A 20,963-nucleotide genomic window follows, 5' to 3' on the forward strand; every position below is an offset into this window, starting at 1 on the left:
ACTGCGAACGGCCCAGGAGATAGGAGGAGAACCACCGTAAAACGGTGCCTCCCACTCCCAACCCCCTGAGACGCCGCAGTAGGATACCATGGTCGATGGTATCAAATATTCTTGTCCAGAGGGCAATTAATTTTGGTCCAATGTTTTGTCATAAAATCTATTACCTTGCAAAACATGTAGAAGTAATATTGCATATATTCAGTTTCCAAAGAGGAACATTCCAATATTATTATTAAGGTAGGTTTTGTATATTTATTGAAGCATTAATTTTATACAGTTGAGCAAACCAGTCCTTTCTCATGTTATGTTTATCTGCTGCCTTTTATCAGGTGCTCATTAATGAGTGAAGAATCAAAAGGTTGGGACAGTGGATAAGAAGCAATGGAGAATAAAACTTTGGAAACTTCCCCATCAGACCTAAAGTTAGTGGCCCACCCAAGAGCAAAGAGTAAAGTATGGAAGTACTTTGGCTTTGATACCAATGCAGAGGGATGTATATTACAATGGAAGAAGATCTACTGCCGCATTTGCATGGCACAGATTGCCTATTCAGGAAATACATCCAACCTTTCTTACCATCTTGAAAAGAATCACCCAGATGAATTTTGTGAATTTGTGAAAAGCAACACTGAGCAAATGAGAGAGGCGTTTGCAACTGCATTTTCAAAACTGAAGCCTGAATCATCTCAGCAGGTTGTTCAGGACAACTTAATTATGAAAACAAGTCACAATTATGAGAATAAAAAGCATCAAGAGCTGACCTCAGCAGTGATTAGTTTAATCTGTGAAGGGTTACATCCTCCATCTATTGTTGATGAACCCACATTTAAGAGTCTCTTAAGAACAGCTGACCCCAGATATGAACTTCCTTGCAGAAAGTACTTCTGCACAAAAGGAATTCCTGAAAAATATGTTGCTGTTAGAGAGATTGTGTTAAAAGAATTGGCAGACATTCCATGGTGTGGCATATCAACTGATATATGGAGAAGTCATAGCCAGAATAGATGCTATATAACATTGTCTGTTCATTTTCTTAATAATAGTTCTTCTGGCAGCTTGGCTATTAATTCTCGTTGCCTAAAAACATTTGAAGTGCCAGAGGAAAACACTGCAGAGACAATTACAAGAGTCCTGTATGAGATATTCATTGAATGGGAAATCAGTACCAAAGTTTTTGGGGCTACAATGGATAATGGGAAAGATGTAGTGAAAGCTTGCTCTCTTTTGGACATTTCAGTACAGATGCCTTGCTTAGGTCAGACTTTCAATGCAGGTATACAGCAAGCTTTTCAGCTTCCTAAATTGAGTAGTGTACTATCTAGATGTCGAAAACTGGTGGAATATTTTCAGCAGTCTACAATAGCCATGTGCATGTTGAGTGAAAAGCAGCAACAGCAGAATAGTTTGCACTGCATGCTTGTGAGTGATCGTGTTTCTTGGTGGGGCAGCACACTTGCCATGCTGCAACGTCTTAAAGAGCAACAGTTTGTCATTGCTGCAGTACTTGTGGAAGATAGCAATAATCACCACCTGATGCTGGAAGCTAATGAATGGAATACAATTGAAGGGCTGGTGGATTTGCTTCAGCCATTCAAGCAGGTAGCTGAGATGATATCTGCTTCCAAGTACCCAAGAATAAGCATGGTGAAACCTCTTCTTCACATGCTGTTAAATACAACATTAAGTATAAAAGAAAATGACTTAAAAGAAATAAGCATGGCAAAGGAAGTGATTGTCAAGGAATTATCAGCAACATACCAGCATAATCCTGAGATAGACATGTTTCTCAATGTTGCAACTTTCTTAGATCCAAGATACAAGAAATTGCCCTTTCTTTCGACATTTGAAAAACAACAGGTTGAGAACAGAGTGCTGGAGGAAGCAAAAAGTATCCTGGAAAAAATAAAAGACAATATTTCAAGGCCTGAAGAAAAATTGTTTGCAGTGTCAGAAGAGCCACTAGTGAAAAAAGTGGCAATTGCTTCCATGCCTCATCCTCCTAGTGCTATCAATAATATGCTTGCAGAAATCTTTTGCCAGACAGGGGGTATTGAAGATCAAGAGGAGTGGCATGCTCAGATTATTGAGGAACTGAGTAATTTCAAGTCACAGAAAGTCCTTGGCCTTAATGAAGATCCACTCAAGTGGTGGTCTGATAGAATTGCTTTGTTTCCTTCTTTGCCAAACGTGCTTCGGAAATACTGGTGCATTGTAGCTACAAGGATCTTTCCAGAACGTCTTTTTAGTTCTTCAGCCAATGTTGTTAGTGCTAAAAGAAATCGGCTAGCCCCAGCTCACGTAGATGAGCAGGTTTTTCTGTATGAGAACACTCATAGTGGATCTGAAGCTGAACCTGATGAAGAGGATGAAGGCGAGTGGGGATTGGAACAGAGTCATATGACTAATTCAAGTGACACAGCAAATGGGAGCAGCATTTTTTTAAATATGCGTGATAATGGCTTCATGTAGAAGCAGTAGACTTTCAGACAAAAGCTAAAGTCTTAAATTACCAAGCAAAAAAAATAACTTTTAAAAATGTACATATTGATCAACTTCACCATAGGCAGGTTTTGTATGTGGAAGTATGTGTGTCTGGATCATGGTTGTGATTTGTGATTCAAGAACATATACTGGCATAAAAGTTATGAATATAGAGTAAAAAAACTACAGATATATTTTATCACAGATTTAGAAATAGGATGTATAAGTAGTAATTTATAAGCACATGGTTAGTCACCTGCTATACAATCCCTTTAAACCAGTGGTGTCAAACTGACAGCCCGTGGGCCAGATGCATCATGGCGAAACCGTGCCTACCCCATTGCCAGCAATGGAAAAAAAGTCGCAATACGTTGTGACATGTCACATGACGTGAGTTTGACACCCCTGCTTTAAACAATATTTTCAGCAAATATATGACTTAAGGTCAATATGCAAAGTGTTTTTGATGTAGCAGTTTTGATTTTTAAAAGTTTTGATTTAAATGTTAACACATTTAAATATTTAAAGCTTTTTAAAAGTCAAATTATCAGGGATTAATTACGTAAGGGATCTAATGATTAATAGATTCATGTCTTATTTCTGATGAACCAGATTATTTCTTTGTTGTTAAGTGTCCTAAAATAGAAATGTTAGGATTTTTATTTTTATCTAATTGTAGTGAAATCTTGGCAAATGTGCTGGGAATGCTATGCTACAATGCATCCATAGGAACCTGTAGACTTTTAGATATAGCTGAATTTTATCTTTTCAGGAGCTGCATATTGTGTTTGTGGTAAGGAATAATGATGGAGCAATGTTGTCATCTGTACTATAAACTGAATGTAACCTTTCCAAGATTAATATAATGGCAAGAAATATTAGGTTGCTCTATCAGCAAATGAATATGAAGTTGAATTATATCACCATACTGTTACAAGTCATTAGTTTTGTATCGTGTATTGCCAAGCAATCCTTTGCAAAGCTTAGAAGGAGTACTTTCTTCATTTGTATCTTCAAGAAAACTGTATATATAAAATGACATGCTTCTGGGCACCATACCTGATATATCACATTAATGCAGCTGCTTTGCTAATTTATTCCATAAATTCTAAACTTCTGTTGCATGGAAACATCTGTGCTAAATGGTAGTGGTTCTTGTTACATTATACCTGAAAGGAAATTTACCAGCTTCTACTAGCTTCTAGTTCAATATCAGGTCACTCAAACATGGATTGATTTTTGCTTACAAGTGTTAAAAGTAATGTTCTAGACCAGGGGTAGGCAACCTTGGCTCTTTTATGACTCGTGGACTTCAACTCCCAGAATTCCTGAGCCAGCCTGGCTCAGGAATTCTGGGAGTTGAAGTCCACAAGTCATAAAAGAGCCAAGGTTGCCTACCCCTGGTCTAGACATTTGTAGAATGCTTCAGTCATCTGTTCTTAGCAATGGGTGTATTGCTAGAGTGGTAGTCTTCATACTTGAGAGTTACTAGGCTATGGAAGGATAGACTTAGAAAATATTTTGAAATAACATTTACTGTGTTGAAGTAAGACTTTCTCTGCTAGACATTTAGGCCATAATCTTTTCTAGTTCTAATTTGATGCTTTTTTTTGAGGGACATTGCTTGTTAAAGATACTTCCAACATAAGCAGTTCTCGAATTCTTCCCATATTTATGCTCTTTGCCAGAAATTATTAACTACTTTATGTAGAAAAGCAGCATAGAATACTTTTGAGATATGCCAGATAGGTTTGTGTGTATCAGTTTATGTCACCAATATAACAAATTCTGCCCTGGAATTTACTCTTGTAAATAAGAGTTGATAAGTAGAGAAGTAAGGCACTTGATCTTTACTCAACCCATAATCAGACTGTAAGGACCCACTTCAATCTACATCTTAAGAAAACAGAACTCTTGGAAACAGTTTCTTCCAACAGGAATTTTTATTAAGAGAAATTGACTGAAGGCATGCTAGATGGGATCTGGGGGATCCGCCCCTCCACCATTCAATGTTTTAAAGTGTTACCAAGCAGTCCCCCCCCCCCCACCCGCAGTTCTTCTGGGCGATCCAAACCGGCAGATTTCTAGGTTTTACTTCAGGAAAAATAACATCAATCCGGCTCCCTTGGCATGATCATTCAATCCGCTTCTCTTTCCCTCTCCCTTTTCCCCTAGCTGTTGGTAAAGAAAAGAGTTTCAGAGAGGCATAGGATGAAAGGCAGATAGATGGCTACATTGTTATCCTTAGCAACGTGAAGTGAATGAAAAGGTTACTTTGTAGTGAAGTCAGGAAGTGAAAGTAGTAAAACCCTATGCATACCCCCTCCCCTTTTTTAGTATGACAGAATCTAGGAGATAGTAAGGATTGGTTTTTAAATCAGAGAAGGTAGATAGAAATAAAATATAACTGGATTCTGACACAGGCTGTTGAAGCAGACGTGAATATACTTGTGCTAAATAGTGCTTAGAAAAGTAGAGAGTCTTCTGAATCCTGTTTTAGCGTTGCCCTATTCAGATATAGCTGATAGATTTGGGCTTTGATTTGTACAAAATGATCATGGTATGATAAAGAGCTTTCATTTGTATCTCATTTACCATCTTATCTGAGCTGATCTTACACTTCTTGGCTAATCCAATTTTAAGTAATTAAGGATGCAAAACTACTGCATGATGAAACATTTATGTTAATTTAGTTGTTACAGAGCACAGTGTGCTGAGTCCTAAGTCTATGCAACATCAGATTGAAACTTAAGCACAGTACAAAAGGGCAGTGTTCCTCGTTGGATCTGAAGCTGCAAAGTTGCTTGGGAGTACGAGAGGTCATATATGGCTACTTCTCAGTGCTTTCAGTACCTCTTTAAAGAAGATGCAGATTTTCCTGGACTTATCCATCCAGGCAACTGGGAGGATGCTCATTTTTGTTTAGGAGCCTAATCAGTCTATTCAGAGGGGGCATGAGCTCACTGAATGGGTATGGGCTTGATCAGAATCTCAAATACCTATTTGCTTGGGATCACCCAGCAACTATGGAAACCATATAGCTTCTTTAAGGAGGTATTGACAGATGCAATCTGCATAGTCCTGGCCTATTCTGGAAAACTTTGGGGATTTTAGATCTGAAGTACAGTACATCCCTGTTAAAGGTAGTCCTTGACTTATAGCTATTCATTCAGCAGCTTTTCAAAGTTATGTATGTACTGTAAAAAGTGACTTATGACTGGTCCTCACATTTACAACAATTGCAGCATCCCCATGGTCGTGATCAAAATATGGTCACTTGGCAACTTGTATCTATTTACAAAGGCTGCAGTGTCCTGACTTACTGTGCTTACTACCTCTTGCAACCTTGTCAGCTGGCTTCTGACAAGCAAGGTCAAGTGGGGGGGGGGAGATGGAGTCGCTTAACAGCCACATGACTCACTTAATGACTGCGGTGATTTGATTAATGATTGTGGCAAAAAAGATGGTAAAATCTGGCATGACTAGTAACCACCTTGTTTAGTAATAGAAATTCTGGGCCCAGTTGTGGTTGTAAGACAAGGACTACCTGTTCAATATTATAAGCTTTACTCTTCAGTTATCAGAAATCTTATGGTATAGTCCTGGACTGTGACAGGGATGGTTGTCCAAGCCACAGCCTCCTCGGTGACTCTGAAACTCTGTGCCTTGTAGGTTATAGGTCTTTTAGTTGCTAAGTCTTCAGTGTTTTAACTTTACCAAATGCTATATATTTACCTTCCATAAAGTTTAGTTTCTACTATTGTTGACTGATTGACTACTTACAGTTTTGCAGTACTATTTTGCAATCTACATTTGTAGAATGTAAGATTGTATTCAGTGTTTGGTATGATGGCAGTATACTGCATAATTTTTAATTATGATGTTAACTCGGTAGTAAAATCTACTTTGTGGAATTTATGAGATTTTTAGTCAAACTGTGATTATGCCCAGTAATAGAAGGAAAGAAATAAATGTTCAGGTAAGTCTGCACAAATCTGCAGATGTCTGCATATGTTAGAAAACATATAGCATATATTTATGTTGTATTTCAACACCTGGCACATAAAAATGCATTATAATCAGAAATGCAAATTTTATAGTGTAAAATAGAATTTAATCTTTGAGTTATACAGTCACAGTATTAAAGGCTAGTAGCATCTTTAGATAGCAGGTGAAACCTATAACTTTCAACTGTTCAATAATTGTTATTCTGTATTCTATATCTACATATGGATATAGATTTTTCATACAATATTTTCTGAGTAAATCTAGTCTTTAAAAGTTTATCTCATTTCAAAAAATCCAAGCAATTGGAAAACATGAAAGAAAAATTGTCAAATACAAAAATTAATTTTATGAGCCTTTATATTTCTAGCTAATTATGATATAAATTGTAATATTTAGTAAATTGTGCTAAAGTATACTATTCCTGTCTTTCCCCTTTTTTAACCATACTTCATTTTTAATAATGTTTAATAAATATTTTAAAGTAAAAATCAGGAAATCTTTTCTTAAGATTTTAACTGAGTAGAATACCTCTTCACCAACGTCCAGTTCATAATAAATTGGCCTTATTTTGGGGACACTGTATATCATTTTATAGAAACACTTAGTGTATGTCTCTGAATTTTGTCTCAAAATAAATTTCTTATATACAAACTATTTGTGTAAAAGGGAAAAAAATTGTCAGAAATTTTAACATAAAAAAGCCAAAAAAAGTGAGATGAACCCAAAATTTCTTTAATGATAATGCATACTGAATTGTAGTAGTTGAAACAGATTTTATTTTATTTTGCTGTGTTAAACTGAACAACTATAAGATTCTCTGTTCATTTGTTAAAGTTTATGTTCACATCTTAAAATGATTATACCTGCCTGTGTCATGGTTCCGATAGATAAACCCATCAAAAGAACTTCAGGACAAAATTCTTCCTTAAAGAACATTTTATTCAGGAAACAAAGTATCAGCACTACATAGTTGAACCCCAAAACCCTGGGATACAAAGTAACAAAGTGCAATTCCCATCCCCAATAAGCTGTCATAAATCACATTCTCCAATTAGCCTAAAACCTCAGCCCACCAAAACATTATCAGTGTTCTGTTCCAGCCTACTACCGGCCCCTGCAGAAACGTCAGGGACAACCCCTTTTCAAAAGTCAGTAGGCTGGAAGTAAGCCAACCAATTTGATTTACACAAATGAAATGAAACAGATTCAAAACAGCAAAACATACTTACCACGACTAAATTAGAAGCTGTTCAAACGGTTGCCTTCAGCAACCAGCACCTCCCACACATTCCCCTTTTAAACACAGTTTCAAGGTGTGGCTTCTCTTTGCCTCCTCCCGAGGTGCCTCATTGCCTTCCTTTGTTTACTCCTGGTTGTCTGCCTCCTGCTTCGGGCGTCCTTGAACAAAGCCAGCTGTGAATCGTCTTTGACCAAGCTGTCAGGCTCACACAGCTGGGTCTGAGGAGGAACCAGATGGGAGGGGCCTGGCTGAGAGCTCTGCGATGCCTCAGAACTGTCCTCTGCAGGCTCTCCAATCCCCTCCTCCTGCTCCTCAGAATTGTCCGATTCAGCTGCAAAGACTCAACCTTACTCGGCTCCATGACGATGCCCCCAGGAGAAATGCGGTGGCCCAGGAAATCTATGGTCACCCAGTAGAACTGGCACTTCTCCAATTTGGCAAACAGCCGATGTTCTCGGAGTCACTGCAGGACCTGACGGAGATGCTGATGGTGCACCTCTCGTGGCGGGGAGTAGATCAGGATGTCGTCCAAGTAGATCATGACAAACTGATCTAACAAATCCCGGAAAATATCGTTCATGAAATGCTGAAACACGGGCGCATTGGTCAGGCCAAACGGCATCACCGTGTACTCAAAGTGTCCGTAACGAGTAACAAACGCCGTCTTCTACTCATCACTCGGCCGAACCCTGACAAGGTTGTAAGCTCCACGCAGGTCCAGTTTCGTGAAGATCTTAGCCTCCCGGAGTCGATCCAAGAATTCGGGGATGAGGGGTAGCAGGTAACAATTGTGCACCGTGATGGCGTTGAGTCTCCTATAATTGCAGCAAAGCCGCAATTCACCAGACTTCTTTTTAACAAAGAGCACGGGTGCAGACACTGGCGAGGATGAGGGCCGGATGAAACCTCGAGCCAGATTCTTCTCCAGAAAGTCCTGCAATGCAGCCAACTCGGGGTCCGACATGGAGTACAAACGCCCCACTGGGAGAGGCGCATCAGGGACTAAATCAATGGGGTAGTCATAGGGCCTGTGCAGGGGTAATTTATTTATTTATTTATTTTATTTTATTACATTTGTATACCGCCCTTTCCCTGAGGACTCAGGGCGGTTTACAGGGAATTAAAAATCAAAACATACAAAAGTTAAAAGCCAGTTAAAAAAAATTAAATTCACCCTGTACACTTAAAAACCCCAGTTAAAATTGTCTCCTCAGCCTGGGCCCGAGAGCTCAAAGAGCCAGGTCTTCAGGCCCCGGCGGAATGATCGGAGGTCGGGGGCAGTCCTCAGCTCCACCGGCAGCTGGTTCCAGAGGGCAGGCGCTCCCACTGAGAAGGCCCTATCCCTGGGTGTCACCCGCCGGCAATCTCTCACCGGCGGAACCCTGAGCAGACCCTCCCTGTGGGAGCGCACTGGGCGAAGGGCGTTTGATGCCGGCAGCAGGTGTTCCCTCAAATATCCCGGACCCAGGCCATGTAGGGCTTTATAGGTGATAACCAGCACCTTGAATTTCACCCGGAGGGCAACCGGAAGCCAATGCAGCTCGCATTGATCTGCCTCTGTCTTGCTGAACACATCAGCAAAGTCAGACAGTTCGGGAGGCAAGGAAACCCCTGGGGAACCCTCCACCTGACCGGCAGAGATATGGCGGGTGTGGTCCACGCACTGCAAGCTTGGGAAGGTGACCAAGTTCTGTGACCAATAGATCTGTGGGTCATGCGCCCGGAGCCACACCAGTCCCAAGACCACAGCGAAATGCAGATCTGAGGTGATATAGAACTGGATGGCCTCCACATGGGAACTGATGGCCATACATTATGGTTGCGTGGCGGCCTTAATTGGCCCAGACAGGAGCACTCAACCATCGATAGTCTCCACTAACATGGGCGGTTCCACCGGGCACTGGGGAACAGCCCATTTGGCCACAAATGCTGAGTCCATAAAATTTGTGGTGGCCCCAGAGTCAATTAAGGTATGGACTGGAATCCCCTTTGGCTTGCTAGGAAGGATCAGACGTGCCTCCAATATCAGGTGCCATGGAGGTCCACAGGCAGCATCGGAAAGACATCGCTCAGTGTTGTGGGACGCCCGACCTAACACACCGTCTAGATCGGGCTCGGGGTGTTTCCTGACAGAAAAGTAGGGGACTTTCTCAGAGCAGACTCAGTCACTGATGCCCATTGTCGCTTCTTTGGGCAAAAAGCAGCCAAATGCCCAGGGTCCTCACAGTAAAAACACAACCCCCCCATCGTCATCTGTTGATTTCAGTCACTGATAGATGAGACCTGGCGGCACCCAGCTCCATTGGCTCCTCCCTTTGAACTGGGGTCTCATGCACAACAGAGGCTGCAGGGGTCTTTGGGGTGGCACAGCGACTCCTTCGCTGCTGCAACCAAGTGTTGATCCGTAGGCAGAGATGGATCAGCCCATTGAGGTCTGAGGGAATATCCACACGGGCCAGCTCATCCAACATCTCCGACAATCCATCCTGGCCGAAAATCACTGATATAGCCCTATAGGGGGCGTTGACCTTGCCTCAGAGCTTTCAAGCGTCGGGTAGCGGTCTGTGTCTTTATAGGGTCCTCATACATCAGACGCATATGATCACAAAACCCCACAAAATTGTCCAAAAATGGACTAGGTTGAGCCAGCAGAGGTGTGCCCCAATGAGCTGCATCACCAGAAAGAAGGGTTAACACAAACCCCACCTTATCCCGGTTAGTGGGGAAATCAGCTGCTCTCAAGCTGATAAAAGAGCTGGCATTGTCCCAGGAAATCAGGAAACAGCTCTGGATTGCCATTAAATTTATCTGGCATCGCAACTTGGCATTTTCTCCTTGGTGGTGGTGATGGTGGGGGTGCAGCATGGACCTGAGCTTGCAATTGAGCCACCTGAGCTGCCAACAAAGCGAGTTGCTGGGTGAGTTGAGCATTCCTAGCATGTAGCTGCTCCATAATAATAATAAGGGGTGGGAGGCTGAAGGCAAACTGTTCTGTTCCAGCCTACTACCGGCCCTGCAGAAACGTCAGGGACAACCCCTTTTCAAAAGTCAATAGGCTGGAAGTAAGCCAACCAACTTTATTTACACAAATGAAATGAAACAGATCCAAAACAGAGCAAAGCAAATACTAACCACGACTAAATCAGAAGCTGTTCAAACGGTTGCCTTCAGCAACCAGCACCTCCCACACATTCCTCTTTTAAACACAGTTTCAAGGTGTGGCTTCTCTTTGCCTCCTCCCGAGGTGCCTCTTTGCCTTCCTTTGTTTACTCCTGCTTGTCTGCCTCCTGCTTCGGGCGTCCTTGAACAAAGCCAGCTGTGAATTGTTTTCGTCCAAGCTGTCAGGCTCACACAGCTGGGTCTGAGGAGGAACCAGATGGGAGGGGCCTGGCTGAGAGCTCTGCGATGCCTCAGAACTGTCCTCTGTAGGCTCTCCAATCCCCTCCTCCTGCTCCTCAGAATTGTCCGATTCAGTTGCCGAACCCACAGGCTGACACTGAATCACAACAATCAGCTTGTCCTTGGGTTCCCACAAAGCAGCATTATTGTTATGGCTGAGCTCAAGTTTTTATCCCAACCCCCTCCCTTCTAATTACGATAAATCTCTCTTGTATGTCTTTACAACACTAATATGTACTGTACCTGCATCTGTGAACCTAGCTGATCTTTAGGTTGGTGGATACTTGTGTCAGAAATACAGAAAAACAAATGGATGATAAGACTATGAATTTTCTGCCCCTTCCTTCCTTCCTTCCTTCCTTCCTTCCTTCCTTCCTTCCTTCCTTCCTTCCTTCCTTCCTTCCTTCCTTCCTTCCTTCCTCATGGAAAGTGCCTATTAGAAGGAAAACATGCATGTATGTAGACATAAAATTGTCTTGTGACATTTGTTTTACACCTTTTCCCCCTCACAACTCCTAAATAAATTATGCATCTTTAGTTAAAATCGTTCTGCTTTGGGCTCCCAAAGATCTCTTGAATTATCAATTTGTTGTTTAGTGTGGAAGCATTAACATTAAGCAATAATAAAACCACTGAATTTTTTAGTTACAGAAAGGGGCATGAGCTAAAGCAGCAGCAACTTTATGACACATACTTAAAAATTCAGTGTCAGTTATCTCATTGAAATAAATCATTCAAGAACTGGTAATTAAAAACTATTAATAGCTGAGTTAAAAGAAATAGTTTTTATTTCTTTAGATGGCAAGGAACCATTATATCTACTAAACTGTATTTCACCTTCCTTTGTAGCTTTTGTTTCATACTACTAAACTTCCTCATTACAGAATTAATGCAGCATTTCCCTTATTTTTTCTTCAGTTATCTTGGGGAGGAAGGGAGAGAGAGAAGAAAAATGATAAACACACATGCCTACGTCCATATAGCTTCAATACTGTTGTTCAGGAAAGCCTTTAAAATGTTGTTTCTTTCTTCAGGACCTGTGGTTTGGGTTTTATTTCTTGGTATTTATTTCTTGCTATTTCTTGATCTTTCCTTATTCTAGTAATTTGAGTCCTATAGCCCCTTGGATTATTAATACCACATGAGTTTCAGGAATAAACATAAAGCAATCTGGTATATAATTCAAGCTCAATAATATATGATAGAAAGATGAAATGACAATGTAACCTATCACATTTTTATAACATTGACAAAAAAATCCTATTGACAAAGATGAAGTATTTTATTTATTTATTTATTTTAATCCCATTGATATCCCACCCTTCTCCAAAGACTCAGGGCGGCTTACAATTTAAGCACAAACCAATGTGCTTAGCAATAGCCTTTATTCTATGTATATGCCTGCTTATTAGGGCTTTCGCCCCCCCAAGCGGCATTATTACAAAGTCAGCTTATTGCCCCCAACAATCTGGGTCCTCATTTTACCTACCTTGGAAGGATGGAAGGCTGAATCAACCTTGAGCCTGGTGGGATGCGAACCTGCACTAATTGCAGGCAGCTGGTATTACTTAAGGAGGCATTAGCCCACTGCTCCACCAAGGCTATATGAGTATATGTATTTATGTGGGCATGATAACACATGTCTTCACTAGAAGAAGAAACTATGATTACAATAAAACTGAAACATAAGATGTATTTTGTTTTCAAAATAAAATTAAAATAGTCCCTTTTGGGTGTGGCAACAGCAGAACAGCTACCCTAAAGCTGAAGTGTCTTATGCCAGGGCTTATCAACTGGTGGTACGCGGTGTCACCTTCCTCCCCCCTGCCTCGCTCCTTCCCAGCTAGCTTGTGGAAATCATGCTGCTTGGCGGTAGCCTGCAGGAACCCTACCGAGGCCGCACGAAAAGCGCAGGTGCAGAGTGAGGCCCCGCCCACCCCAGGGAGTCATGCAGCAACCAGATTGACTCCCGGCACTGCCCACTACTAGAGAGGGCCTGGCCAGATGGAGGCTTCCGACCAAGTCAGCATGCTCCCCCCATGGTTCCAAGGACAACCGCCACCAGCTGTGGGGCCGACACCTTGCAGCCACCAATCCTGTGGGGCAGAGCACCGGCAGCCACGAGGCCACGCAAGCCCGGAGCGAGTGAATCAGGTAGGAGGCAGGCAGCCCCTTTGGCCATAACTGCCCCTTCCCCCTGCCCTGCCCTGCCCTGAGAAACCAAAAGAGAAACCTCCCTTTGTGCTCTGCTCGCTCCCCGCTGAAAATGTCCAGGTTTAGTTGGGATCTGGGGCCCACCAAGGAGCCGATCGGCTTGCAGCCGGAGGCACCCAGCCAGCAGGGCCTCAGCTGCGCAGAGCCTGCAGACAGAGCGGACTTCCTTGACCCCCCCAAAAGGGTCAAAAACAACACAACAGAGGCAACTGGGGGGGTTGCCATGCGCACGTGCAATCTGGGCTCTGCAATTTCCCACTACCCCCGCTGCACCTGGGGGAGGATCATGGGTGTTTTCGGGGGGGAGTGTTGCAGCCAGTTCCTTCCCCCCCTCATCCCGAGCAAGATAGGGTGAACTTTCCTCGCGCTTGCTCTGCTTTTGCCCAGTTTAGCACCTCCGCCTGCATTATTCCCCCTATCTTGGGCTAGCCCCCTCTTGCTCGCTTGCTCACTTACTGCCCCGTCTCTTCCAAACACTTCCAAACACCTTGCTCACATTTGGAAGCGACGGGGCAGTAAGTGAGGGAGAGAGCAAGAGTCCTTTGAAAGAGACAGTAAGCAAGCACAAACCAAGAAGCAGAAACCTGGGCATCTCCTGGAGAGTCGGGGCCACTTTCCCTTACTGGAAAGAGCCTCTCCTTCGGCTCCATCCGGCTTTGCAGTCGGTGCCTGGGAAGGTGAATCGTTAAAAGAACTCCCAGCGCTCCGACGGCTTTCCCTGAGAGGCCGGTGCCTCCTCTCAGCTCGGGCATGTCAGCCTGGGGGATCTGGGGAGGCTGGTTTCCCCAGTGCCTTCTCCCTCCTCTTCCTCCGGTGGCTGCTGTGGAGGAGCGTGGGTGGTTGTGTCGGGGACCAGAGGGAAGAGCTGGCTCAGTATTTTAGAATGGGACATTGTTAGCAGCGCTCTCTCCATTTGAGATACTGCAAGCGCACTACCATAAAGTTATTTTGCTTGATCATTGTAATCTCGGCTATTTTGGAAAATCTTAGGCTTTGGCTCTGGAAAGGGGTGGGGCTTGGAAACACTAGCGCACGTGTTGCTGAAGTGCCTGGTAAAGAGACGCAGCAGCTCATTCACCTCAAAGAGAAGCTGCATTTCCGCTTCTGCCCCATGAGCGATGAATTACTTGTGAACACAATCGCAAACCAGCTCGCACTCTACCACCTTTTAAATTGCTAGACCTCAAGGCGCATGTGCCTTGTTGCCTTGGGAGTGACGTTGACTTGCCCAAATCTGGGGCCAAAGGAGCATTCCTTGTCTGGAGGAAGGAGCTGGAGCTGCTCTGGCGGGCTGCTTCTGTGGCAGTGGGGCATGCTGGTGCCCTGCGCTGTGCTCTGTCTGCGGGGGCTACCCTGGGAAAGGTGGAAGCGCAGCTGTGATCCGGGACGGTCAACCGCTCCGAGCCCTGGCTGGCTGGCTTTGTGCCTCCGTCCCCCAAGAGCAGATGGTTGTGAGTTGCTGCCATGCGCTTCCCCGAGTGCGCCTCAGTCCCAGATCTCCCCCCATCCAGGACTCCAGTTGCGTCTGCAGAAGGCGAGCGGGGTGAAGGGCGTCCATGTGAAGGGTGCCTTCCTGCCCCGTGGTCCACAGCAGCATTGTTAGCACGCGTGGATTGACTGAGCGAATGCGAGGTGTTTCTGTTGCTGGAATAAAGCTTATTAAATGAGCTGGCAACTTCCGAGTATTGTTGATAGATCTTCCCCAACTTTCCTCTGGTGCTTCATAAACAGTTAAGTGGGCATCAGGTTTCTTGGTAAAAATGGAGAAGGAAGGAAGGAAGGAAGGAAGGAAGGAAGGAAGGAAGGAAGGAAGGAAGGAAGGAAGGAAGGAAATGACGAGGGAGGGAGGGAAGGAGGGAGGGAGGGACAAAGGGAGGGAAGAAAGGAAGGAAAGGAAGGGACAATGGGAGAGAGGAAGGGAGGGAGAAAGAAAGAAATGGAGAGAAGGAGAGGGAGGGAGAGAAAAGAAATAGGAAGAGAGAAGGAGAGAAGGGGAGGAAGAGAAAAGGGAGGGAGAGAAAAAGAAATAGGGAGGGAGAGAGAGAGAGGAGAGAAAGAAAGGGAGGGAGAGGGAGGGAGAGAAATAGAGGGAGAGAAAGAAAGGGAGGGAGGGAGAAAAAATAGGAAGAGGGAGGGAGATAAAGAGGGAGAGAGGAGAGAAAGAAAGGGAGAGAGAAAAAGAGGGAGAGAAATAGAGAGAGGGAGAGAGAGAAAGGGGGGAGAGAGATTAAATTAGTAACATGGTTGTTAAGTGAATCTGGTTTCCCCACTAACTTTGCTTGTCAGAAGGTTGCAAGAGGCGACCACATGACCCTGGAACAGTGTGACCATCATAAATATGAATCGGTTGCCAAGCATCTGAATGTAAATCACATGACCCTGGGGATGCTGCAATGGTCATAAGTGACTTTTTTCAGTGCCGTTGTAATTGAACAGTCACTAAACAAACTGTTGTAAGTCAAGGACTACCTGTACTTTATCACTTTTTCCCATTTTTTTTGGTCATCAAGTTTTTGACACCTTGCTAGGTGACTGGTGGTACTTGAATGTTGCCATATTCTAAAAGTGGTACAATCGGTGAAAAGGTTGAAAAGCCCTGTCTTATGCTTTGGAAGTATAGAAATACAATACTTTTACATTACTATGATAATACTTCTTTTTTAACCTAGAAAATGTTCTTTAGAAAGACATGTATATTCATTTGATAGCTAATATGAGAATTTCAAATCTTCTTGTAAGATATAACTTGTTTGCTATTTCTGTCCATGCAAGTTGTTCTTTGTTTATTTTTTTTTAAAGAGTTTTACAAAAACAAAATTTTACAATATATCCCCAAATCCCTCCCACCCCAAACCCACCCACTTCCCCCCCCCACTTCCCAGAGCTAAATACAGGATTATAGTTACAATAATCATATTAAATAAAAATTATGCATAATATACAATTAACCAAATTCATAATGCGCTTTAACTCTCTTTTAACATAACTACAAACAACGTACCAATAACAATATCCCACTAAAATCTACTCATAAGGTAAATGGTACTTTTTAGTCCCATATTTGTTTTCAATATAATTTATCCATCTCCTCCAAACTGAAATATATCTTTCCTGTGAATGATCCTTCAGATAAGCAGAAATCTTAGACATTTCTGCAAGATTCGAAACTTTAAACACCCATTCTTCTACAGTGGGCAAACTATCCTTCTTCCAATATTGTCCCACCAGTAACCGTGCTGCCGTTATCATGTTCAACATCAAGTTAGTTTCTTTAACATCACAATCTACAACAATGCCCAATAAAAACAATTGCGGGGAAAACTTTATCTTTCTCTTAAAAATCTTTTGAATATTCCACCAAATTTTAATCCAAAAAGCTTTTATATTTCTACAAGTCCACCACATGTGAAAATAGGTAGCTTCTAAAGTACCACACCTCCAACATTTAGACTGTAAATTAGGATACATGTTGGACAACTTCTTGGGATCCAGATGCCATCTATAAAACATTTTATAAAAATTTTCTCTTAAATTTTGAGCCTGGGTAAATTTAACATTTCTGACCCAAATTATCTCCCAGGTGTCCAACGAAATTGGTTCCTGAATATTTTGTGCCCACTTTATCATGCAGTCTTTAACCAGTTCCGTTTCCGAATCCAATTCAATTAAAGCATTATATATCCTCTTTATATGTGCACAATTTGAATCTCTAATTTGCTTTACTAAATTTTGATCTGTAGTTGTGATGCCAACCTTTTGATCTGACTTCCACCTAGCTTTCAATTGGGTATATTGAAACCAAGAGTAACTTATGTTTTCTTGTCTTAACTCCTCTACTGGTTTAAGTTGCCAATCATTCCCTTCCAATCTAAGTAGTTCCTTATAAGAAACCATATCCATACTCACTCCCATAGATACGCCCTCTATCGCGTGTCCAGGAATTCCCCAAATCGGTATTTTATAATTTAACTTATAATAATACTTTTTCCAGACACGCAATAAAGCACTTCTAAGAATATGGGATTTAAAAGCCCTGTCTACCTTCTTATCATAAAGCAAGTATGCATGCCATCCATTTACCAAATCCCATCCCTCAAAATGAAGTATTCTCTTGTTAGTTAGATTAAGCCAATCACTAACCCACGTCACGGCAACCGCATCATAGTACAATTTCAAATTTGGCGCCTTGAGTCCCCCTCTTTCCCTGGCATCCTTTAAAATCTTGAATTTAACTCTTGGTTTTTTCCCCGCCCAGATAAATTCGTTAATACCCTTCTGCCATTGATCAAGGTTGGCATCCTTTTTCAATATAGGTATCATCTGAAACAGAAAGAGAAACTTTGGTAGAACATTCATTTTAACAACTGCAATTCTTCCCAGTAATGATAATTGTAATTTTTTCCAATTATTTAAGTCCCTTTGTACCTTCAACCATAGTGTTTCATAATTATTCTTATACAATTTTACATTTGAGGCTGCAATATATACTCCTAGATATTTAACTTTCTTCACTATTTCAAAACCTGTTAATTTAGATAACATATCCCTTTCACTCATAGATGAATTCTTAGATAATATCTTAGTCTTATTACTATTCACCTTAAACCCAGAAACCTTACCATACTTACATAATTTCCATCGTCTATAACCGACTGTAATGGTTGGGATACTGTCACAACCAAGTCATCAGCAAAAGCTCTCAATCTATAATCATTCTGTTTTATTTTAATTCCCTTTATCAAAGAGGACTCTCGAATATTAGTAAAATCTCTAATGTTAAAACAAACAATGGTGATAGGGGGCAACCCTGTCTTGTACCTTTTTCAATTCTAAAAGTCTCTGTTAATCCCCCATTAACTATAATTTGTGCAGTTTGTTGTTGATATATAGCTTTAATAGCATGTAGAAAACCTTCTCCAAAATTCATCTCCTCAACAACTCTTAATAAAAACTGCCAATTCAATTGGTCAAAGGCTTTCTCTGCATCCAAAAATATCAGTGCTGCGGAGACTTGGTTGTTCTTATCCAAATATTCAAGCAAGTTAACAATTTGTCTTACATTATATTTCATATACCTCCCAGATATAAATCCCGATTGATCACTATGAATCATTTGTTTCAAAACTTGCATTAATCTATTAGCCAATACTTTAGCAAAGATCTTATAATCTGTATTTAAAAGCGATATAGGTCTATAATTTTTAGGTTGAGTAAGATCTTGATCCTCCTTTGGGATCAATGATACAAAAGCTGTCCTCCATGATGGAGGAACTGCGCCTCCAGTCTGAATTTCATTAAACAAAATCTTTAAGGGTTCAATCATTTCAGGCAACAACTTTTTATAATAAATTGCTGTTAATCCATCTGTTCCCGGAGCTCTGCCCAATTTCAACTGTGTAATAGCTAAAGAAATTTCTTCTGATGTAATTGGGCAATTCATCTCAAGTTGTTGTTCTTGTGAAAGTCTTGGAAAATGAGCTCCCTGTAAATACTTGTCTACATCTAAAGCTTGTATATTCTCTTTAGAATATAATTTCGAGTAAAAATCTAGAAAACTCCTCTTAATCAAATTTTGTTGGTAGACTTCTTTTCCTTTATATTCTATTTTGTCTATAGTACGTAATTTCTGTTTCTTCCTTAATTGATAAGCCAACCATCTACCAGGCTTATTGGCGGTACAAAAAGTATTGTGTTTGGCATAATGCAAATTAGTTGCTACTTGATCAGCCAATAGCATATTAAATTGTTCTTTCAATAAATGTATTGAGATCTTTAAATTATTATCCAATGGATTCAAAATGAACTTTTTCTCCTTAGTTTTAATCTCTTCCTCAATATCTAAACGTTTTTGCACTTGCTTACGCCTATAAGCATTATTCATATAAATCAAAACCCCTCTCATATAGGCTTTACTAGCATCCCAAACCATTTCCATCGAGGCACCTTTATGCATATTCATGACAAAAATTCTTTCATATGTTCTCTATATTTCTGCAAGAACAAGTCATTTGTAAATAAATTCTCATTCAGCCTCCAGGATCTCCTACTAGTGTCTTCAGCAAAGAACTCCAACCAAACAGGACTATGGTCAGACATTGTCCTAGGAAAAATCTTAACATTCTTAACCGAAGAGGAAAGATCAGTAGTAATCAAAATAAAGTCAATCCTGGAAAAAGATTTATGTCTATCCGAAAAAAAAGTAAAATCTCTGTCTCTCATATTCCTTTCCCGCCATACATCTCTTAATTCCAGATCTTCCTTCAAATCAAAAAAAGCTTTAGGCAATTTTGAATTAAAAAAGTTTTTAGAAGATCCCTTCTTATCTTCAGATGGCACCAAAACCCCATTCCAGTTCCCCATCATAATAACAGATTTGTAATCCAGTTCAATTAGTCTCTGATGTAAAAATTTAATTTTTTTTGCTGTTGTTGATTTGGAGCATATAATCCAATAAGAAGAACTTTCTTTCCTTGTAATGTTAATTCAATACTAACATATCTCCCTTGTTTATCCGATTCAATCAATCTTGCTGAAAAGTCTTTTCTTAAGTAAATAACCACTCCAGCCTTCTTGTCCGGAGCAAAAGATGCAAAATGTGTTCCCAATCGGGAATTAATCAAATATTTTTGATCTTTTAATGCAATATGTGTCTCTTGTAAGCAAACAATGTCATTTTTATGTTGTTTTAGATAAAAAAGTTCTTTCTTTTCTGTGGTGAATTTAACCCATTAACATTCCATGTCAGGAACTTCACCATCTCTGGTGACCATGAGCCTTTGGAACATGGCCTGAAGATCAGCTGTTGCTCTCTTAGGACGTGCTCCTCCCACGGGCTCTAAAACGGCCGCATCTTGCGTAGCTGGACCAGTTACAGGCTTTTGTTTTTGCTCTTTTTCCATACGCTTATGTGCAGCTCTTGTCATCCTCTGTTCTTTTAGATCTTCCTTTCATGCCAAACTCTGCTCCATGGCCTCCGGCTTCTGTGTCTCCTTAAGGGGCAGTAACATTGCCCCTTCACTCAATTGTTTATCATCTTGTCTAGCTTCTGTTCTTTTAATTCGGGGAGATGGTGGTAAACCTGCTTTCAGGACCTTAGTGTAGAAATCTTTTGCTTTTAAGATTGTATCCAATCTGTATCTGGTCCCTGCATAATTTACCACAATTCCAATAGGTATTTCCCATCTGAACTGGATTTGTCGCTTCTTAAGCTCATCAGACAAAAAGGCAAAGTCTTTCCTCTTTCTAAGAATTTTTGAAGGTATCTCCTTTAAAATCATAATATCTTGGCCTGCAATCTGAAATTTTTCCCGATAAAAAGCCTGGATAATAGAATTTCTGGTTGATCTCTTGGAAAAATAAATCACTACATCTCTAGGTAGACTTTTTTGCCTAGCAATCTAGGAGTTAACCTTAAATATCTTGTCCATTTCCTTAAGTAGTTCTTCAGGTTCCCATTTCAAAACAGGAGCTACTGCTTGTGCTATTTCCCATTCCAGATTTTCTTTAGGATTCTCTTTGAGGCCTCTGATACGCAAAGCAAACTCCATGTTCTTATATTCTGATATAGTAACCTTGTCTTCTGTTCTGTCAATCTTGGCCTCTGCTCTATCAATCTTCTGTT

General features: G+C 41.3%; 1 protein-coding gene across 4 annotated transcripts in view; it reads left to right on the forward strand.

The window, feature by feature from the left end:
• The window catches only part of LOC310639676 (E3 SUMO-protein ligase ZBED1-like), a 329,070-nt gene that overhangs the window by 8,110 nt on the left and 299,997 nt on the right, over positions 1-20,963 (forward strand). Inside the window, exon 2 of one of the 4 annotated variants that reach the window (XM_083361507.1) lies at positions 330-3,707. The exons of the other annotated variants lie outside the window; for them this stretch is intronic. Within the exon in view, the coding sequence (XP_083217633.1) occupies positions 382-2,469 (2,088 nt within the window). The 5' untranslated portion in view covers positions 330-381 and the 3' untranslated portion in view covers positions 2,470-3,707. Of the gene's footprint in view, positions 1-329; positions 3,708-20,963 lie in introns of those variants that run through there. 4 annotated transcript variants of the gene reach the window in all.

The sequence above is a fragment of the Vipera ursinii genome (genome assembly GCF_947247035.1).
Source record: "Vipera ursinii genome assembly, chromosome: 4".
In the NCBI taxonomy this organism is placed as follows: domain Eukaryota; kingdom Metazoa; phylum Chordata; class Lepidosauria; order Squamata; family Viperidae; genus Vipera; species Vipera ursinii.